Source organism: Macrobrachium rosenbergii, chromosome 46 (assembly GCF_040412425.1).
Source record: "Macrobrachium rosenbergii isolate ZJJX-2024 chromosome 46, ASM4041242v1, whole genome shotgun sequence".
In the NCBI taxonomy this organism is placed as follows: Eukaryota; Metazoa; Arthropoda; class Malacostraca; order Decapoda; family Palaemonidae; genus Macrobrachium; species Macrobrachium rosenbergii.
In genome coordinates, this window is record NC_089786.1 from 54,479,695 (window position 1) to 54,487,194 (window position 7,500).

The window sequence follows — 7,500 nt, forward strand, 5'->3', positions numbered from 1 at the left end:
CACAAGGTATCGTTCACTCGTCCCCTTGATCGTTCAACTACAACAGCCCAACCCCGATCATTTAATTTTTGAAATCGACGAAACATTACGAAACAAAATATTTCCCCATATAATTTCAATTAGAAGCAACCCCATTCCCACAATGCATCGTTCACTTATCAACAGCATCGTTCAACTCACCACTTTCCATCGTTCCTTCACAACGTGGCCGGGTTGCAGGAGATCTTCGCTCGTCATGGTGATGTTTTTGCTGTTGTTGTTGTTGTTGATGTTTTTGCTGTTGTTGTTGTTGTTTTCGATATTGTTGTTGTTGTTGTTGTTGTTGCGGTCCTGCAATTCTCCCGAGTCTTCATGTCCCCCGCTGCATGTGCTAACGCCGGCGCTCCTGCACAAGAAGAAGAAGAAATAAATATTCATTTTTATTTTTAATTCCATTCTCAATTTTTATTTAGTTCTATATTCTATTTTTAATTTTAATTTATTTCTATATTCTGTCTTTAATTTTTCTTGTTATTTTTTTTATTTATTTTCTACTTTTGTTCGATTTTATTTTTAATTTTGTTTTATTGTACATGTTATTTTAAATTTTAATTTTTGTTTGTTATTTGTTTCCTATTTTTATTATTTTATTTTTAAAATTTACTTTTAATTTTTATTTATTTCTATATTTTATCTTTAATTTTTCTTTTTATTTATTTTCTATTTCTATTCTATTTTATTTTTAATTTTTATTTATTTATTTATTTAAATTATACGTATATTTCATATGTATAATTTAAACGGTATGATAATTATGTATTGTTTCTCTCTCTCCTCTCTCTCTCTCTCTCTCTCTCTCTCTCTCTCTCTCTCTCTCTCTCTCTCTCACACACACACATACATACACATTATACATATGGATATGTACTTATTAAATACATAATATATATACATATTTGTAGAGAGCTAGAATAAATTTAATAAATAAATACTTGAACATCTCTCTCTCTCTCTCGAAGCAAAAGCAAACTTAATATACTTATTTAACCATTAAAGTTGAATTTCATTTACTAATAAAAACAGAGAGAGAGAGAGAGAGAGAGAGAGAGAGAGAGAGAGAGAGAGAGAGAGAGAGAGAGAGAGAGAGAGTTCTGAAAGTTATACATCTTAAGGAGACAGATATTTCATTTTTAATTTAAAGATATATTCTCTCTCTCTCTCTCTCTCTCTCTCTCTATATATATATATATATATATATATATATATATATATATATATATATATATATATATATATATATATATATATATATAGAGAGAGAGAGAGAGAGAGAGAGAGAGAGAGAGAGAGAGAGAGAGAGAATTATGTTGTAATATTCATAAACTTATATATATATATATATGCACATATATATGGTACATATGCATAATGGGCATGTATTCTCATGTATATATAAATGTATGCATATGAGAGAGAGAGAGAGAGAGAGAGAGAGAGAGAGAGAGAGAGAGAGAGAGAGAGAGAGAGAGAGAGAGAGAGAGTGGAAAATCTACGGATTATTGAAGCCACGTTTCAAATACAATAACTTTAACAGCAGTTTAAAGGTGTCTGTCTAGGCTCGCAAAGGACAAACGAACATGCTTTTGTCGCTGCGTGTTTGTGCGTTTGTGTGTCTCGTTGTTTGTTGCATGGATATTCTGTTTGTGAATAAGTGAATATAAAGGAACCATATGTTAGTCTTTGTTATATACTTTTAGACGGTTAATTGCAGAATTGTGGTTTGTTTAAGTGTTTGTGTGTGTTTGTGTCTTCTAGCTGTTTGTTGCACGAATATCCTGCTTGTGAGGAATGGAACAACGACTCATACGAAGAGCGAAACAACACTGATTTCGTTATAGGCCCACCCAAACCTGCAGAACAACTTTTAATAAAGAAAGAGTATTGATTTCGTTATAGGCCTAGGCCAACCTCCGTAGGCCTATGCTCCGTCTCAGAGGAGAGAGAGAGAGAGAGAGAGAGAGAGAGAGAGAGAGGATATAGTCTATGGGCCTAGGACTGTCAGAGAGAGCGAGATAGAGAGAAAGAGAGAGAGAGAGAGATCACAGTTCTTATGGAAAGAGAGGGAGGGGGAGAGAGAGAGAACGGTTCTTAAAGAGAGAGAGAGAGAGAGAGAGAGAGAGAGAGAGAGAGAGAGAGAGAGAAAACGATTATTAAGTAGAGAGAGAGAGAGAACGGTTATCAAGGAGAGAGAGAGAGAGAGAGAGAGAGAGAGAGAGAGAGAGAGAGAGAGAGAGAGAGAGAGAGAGAGAGAGAGAGTCGAAACTGTCACCCAACTCTTGGCGTGTCAAGCTGACGGAGCGATGACGTCACATAAAGTTGACAGATACCTCCAAGCAAGAACCCTCTCCTCTCCCCTCCCCTTCCCCCCACCCCAAAAATCCCCATCCTCCCCACCCCAAGAAAACCTCTTAAAGTGTTTCTCTGCGTCCTTAATTCAAACCCCACTCTCTCTCTCTCTCTCTCTCTCTCTCTCTCTCTCTCTCTCTCTCTCTCTCTCTCATATCTTCAATTGCTGCATTTGATCTAGACCGGGAAAATAAGTGCTTGAAATTTTGGCCTTTGAGAGAGAGAGAGAGAGAGAGAGAGAGAGAGAGAGAGAGAGAGAGAGAGAGAGAGGGAGGCATTTGTTTATTGGCCGAGAGATAGACTAAGATTTTAACAGGAGAGTTGGGTATAAGTAATTTGGGGAGAGAGAGAGAGAGAGAGAGAGAGAGAGAGAGAGAGAGAGAGAGAGAGAGAGAGAGAGAGAGAGAGAGAGAGAGAGAGAGAGATTGTTTAGTGTATTGTATGTATATTTATATAATTAACCTAATTATATATATTATATATATATAAAATTTATATATACATGTATATATATACATATATATATACATACAGTACCGGTGTATATTTAAATATACATATATATACATATACATATATACAATATATATTTAAATATATATATATATATATATATATATATATATATATATATATATATATATATATATATATATATATATACAGTATACATTTAAATATGCATATATATACACTGTACATATATATACTTATACATATATACAGTATATATTTAAATATATTTATGCGTTTATAAAAGCACATTGACCTAAAACCACTGCTATGCATACACAATTCATACATAGATACATAATCCTAAAACCACACACAACCATGTATACTCACGCACACTCACCCCACGCCCTTAAAATGTATAATACATTCACACATGAATAACTATATCCAGAATTACATAAATTCTCCCAACTCTGAAATGAACTTGAATAATTAGGACATGGCAACATTGCCTAATTAAATTAGCGCAATTAACTAATTGTTATGCATGTGACGTCGAGTCACGTGCCTGACGTACGACCCAAGGACTGTGTGACGCCAGTTAGATATGACGTATGACCAACGGTGGTGTGACGCCAATTTAAATGTCAAAATGATCAAGAAAAGTTCGTTTGCGTGATTTTTGACTCGAGTTGTTTTCAGTTCATTTCAAGGACATTTTTGGGATTGAATTTCTGATTAAATGATATTAATATAATGTCATTGTATCAATGTAATGTCATTGCAATGACAATGTCATTGTATTAATGTAATGTCATTACAATGACATTAATATAATGTCATTGTATTAATGTGATATTATTACAATGACATTAATATGTCACTGTATTAATGTCATATTACAATGACATTAATATAATGCCATTGTATTAATGTCAGATTATTACAATGACATTAATATAATGACAATAAATCAATCTCATATTATTACAATGGCATCAATATAATGTCACTGTATTAACGTCATATTATTAAAATGTCTAAAACGTACAAAAATAAAATTACAATTACAAACAAGTAAAAAATGCGCCGAAGTTTCTTCGGCGCAATCGAGTTTTCTGTACAGCGTATAATGCTGTATACGAAACCCTCAGCAGCGGCCCACGAAACTTTCAGCCACGGCCCGGTGGTGGCCTGTGCTGTTGGCACCTATAGCGGTGCCAAAAATATAATAATAATAATAATAATAATAATAATAATAATAATAATAATAATAATAATAACATTTCTTCGGTTGAAAGAAATAATTCATTCTCATTAAGTAAGAAATTGCATTAAGATAATTCAAGAAAGGTGGCAAGGTAAGGAGGTATTCTGAATGGATCTTAGATAGATAAAGATACATTGAAGAAATTCCTGATTGTGTCTTTAAAGCCACATTTTACATTAGACTGACAAACGGTCCCGTCTGATTTCGTCACAATACAACAGATTTGAAAAAGTGACAATAGATGACATTTGTCTGTCCGCCCTTACATCTTGAAAACTGCTGAGGCTAGAGGGCTGCAAATTGGTACGTTGGTTATCCACCCTCCAATCATCAAACATACCAAATTGCAGCCCTCTAGCCTCAGTAGTTTTTATTTTATTTAAGGTTAAAGTTAGCAATAGTCGTGCTTCTGGAAACGATATAGGATAGGCCACTACCAGGCCATGGTTTAAGATTCATGGGCCGCGGCTCATACAGCACTGTACCGAGACCACCGACAGATAGATCTATTTTCAGTGGCCTTGATTATTATACGGTGTGGCGACTGTAAAGAAAACTCGACTGTGCCGAAGAAACTTCGGCGCATTTTTTACTTGTTTGGGGTTAATATGGCTGCCACTGTCGCTTCTCTCTCTCTTTTAGTAACTGCGTGAAGTTTAAACTTTTTTTTAGTAACTTCACGAAGTTTTATTGTCTTAGAAGTTCTGTGGATGATGACAGATTATGACAAACTTCTTTGATGAGGGGAAAACAGCTCTGACGAAATTCAATAGCAATATGGTAGAATTTGTCTCCCTCTATCCTAAATTAACTTTGGGAAGTTTATTGTTCTGTTTTCGATGAATTTCATGAAGTTCAATTAATTTCACGAAGTTTAGTTGTCTTAGAAGTTCTGTGAATGATGACAGATTACGACAAACTTCTTTGATGAGGGAAAATAGCTCTCGAATTTCTGGAGGTAATATGACTGAATCTGTGTCCTATATTTTCCAGTAACTTTTTGAGGTATAACCCCAAGTTTTTCTACTAACTTCATGAAGTTTTACTGCCTCAGAAGTTCTATGGATGACGACACACCAGGACGAACTTCCTTGACCATCAAAACTAGCTTCTGTCAACTTCTCTGAAAGCAAAAAGCAAAAAACAAACGCCTAGATTCTGCCTGAACATCACTCTGCAACAGAAATCTAATTTACCTCATTGCTCCTTTTTTAGTTTTCAAAGCACAGACACCGACGCCATAATAATCTTCACAGAGGCGACTATAAAAAAAAACACAGCACAGAAATAAATCACACACAAAAAAAAACTCCGCCAGCCACCACCTTCTCGCGCCGGAACAAGAAGAAGAAGAAGGCGAAGTACTTGACACAGACAGGGGGACCTGAGTTCTACCCAGGCGAGGATTACCTGACCCCAGGTAAACATGAGATTCGAGTGCCAATAGGGATTTTTACTTTTCAGCGTTCTGGCCGTCGACGGTGCGCCCCCCTGGGGGGCGTTGGTCCGTAGCCTGGACGTTGGGGAGATGAAGCATGCAATAAATAACGAGAGACGTGCTAAATAAACTTTGATAAATGCATAAAAGAGACTCTGGGAGGGCGAGAGAACTCGGCCCTCACTAGATGGCTAGACAGGGGGCAATTTGATACACCAAGTCCCTCTCTCTCTTTCCACGCCCTTTCCCCCACACCCCACCCCCATCCAAGCAACCCCAGGTACATATACCCCTCCCCTTTCCCCCTCCCCAGCCCCACAAGGGGACAACAGCAACGGTGTGTCATCATGAGATAAAAATTGTGCCACCAAAAAAACTGGTTTTTACGAGACGGCTAACCGTCGTGGAGGAGATGAAGAGAGAGAGAGAGAGAGAGAGAGAGAGAGAGAGAGAGAGAGAGAGAGAGAGAGAGAGTCATGCACACACAAGGTTTATCTCATGTATATACATACAGTCGTATAACTTAATACTTATACATAACCACAATTCAATTTTATGAATACATGATTCATTTATGTATACCATAATGTTTTTAGATTATCTATTTTACCAGTATGGATTACTTTACATATGGACGATTCTAAGTTATATTACTTTATGTAAGGACGATTCTAAGCTGGATTACTTTATGTTCAGTTGAATCTAAGTTTGGATTACTTTACATCCAGATAATCCTGAAATTACATTACGTACAGGTGTTTCTAAGTTTGGATTACATTACTTACAGAATATACAGTACTTTACAATTACTTTATAATAAGATGATTCTAAGCTTGAATTACATTACATCTGGATGATTCTATATTCTGATAATTCTAAGCACGAGATGTAATTAATTCAAGCAAAATAAAAAAATTAAGTAATTCCTCATTTGCGTATGGTGAATTTTAAACGCCATTACAGAAGTAAAGTATATTATATAGTGTCATCTAGGGATAATGACATTGAAGTATATGGTGTTTTTATACCTAAGAATATACAATATGGTTTAGAGGACAATGGGCTATAATTTTTACCCAGCCATGTAGTGTTATAGCTTGTATGTATGTATGTATGTATGTATGTATGTATGTATGTATGTATGTATGTATGTATGTATGAACACAAAAAGGAAATATATTAACAATTATTAAGCTACACTAGTATATTCCTATATAAGAGAATTATAAAAAGAATTTAGATGAATAAAATTGCATAAAAATAAATTCCTTTTAAAAATAGTGATAAGTTAAAATTCTCTCTCTCTCTCTCTCTCTCTCTCTCTCTCTCTCTCTCTCTCTCTCTCTCTCTCTCTCTCTCTCTCTCTCTCTCTCTCTCCTAACCTTGTACCCAACCTCTGAAGATCTTTCAACGATACAAAAAAAAGTAGATAGCTTAAAAATACAAAGACGCATACCAATGGTCTAAAAAGAATTACCTTCCACAACAGATTAAAAATAAAAAGGAAGTATTCTTTTACATAAAAAATAAATGTTTTTTTCTTGTACAACAAAAAACTTGTTATATAAAAGGGAAAATATGCATACTTTCTGAGTCTTACCTGCTTGAAAAAACATTAGAATTTAAGTATATAATTCTGAATAAAAGAGAAATATATATATATATATATATATATATATATATATATATATATATATATATATATATATACACTATGTTTTTTATGTAGATTAAAAAACTTGCTATTATATATATATATATATATATATATATATATATATATATATATATATATATATATATATATATATATATATATATATATATATATATATATATATATATATATATATATATATATATATATATACTTTCTGAGCCTTAGTGAGTTGTTAAAAAAATTAAAACTTTGGAAATTATCAATTAAAACACGAAAATATATAAGCAGTAA

General features: G+C 34.0%; 1 protein-coding gene across 16 annotated transcripts in view; it reads right to left on the reverse strand.

Moving 5' to 3' along the window:
• Asator (tau-tubulin kinase asator) overlaps positions 1 to 7,500 on the reverse strand; it is a 220,385-nt gene that overhangs the window by 81,560 nt on the left and 131,325 nt on the right. For 14 of the 16 annotated variants that reach the window (XM_067089879.1, XM_067089892.1, XM_067089882.1 and 11 more), the window contains one exon: positions 181 to 385. In XM_067089879.1, the coding sequence (XP_066945980.1) occupies positions 181 to 385 (205 nt within the window). Of the gene's footprint in view, positions 1 to 180; positions 386 to 5,307; positions 5,416 to 7,500 lie in introns of those variants that run through there. The other 2 variants (XM_067089887.1, XM_067089880.1) reach the window with 1 other exon arrangement.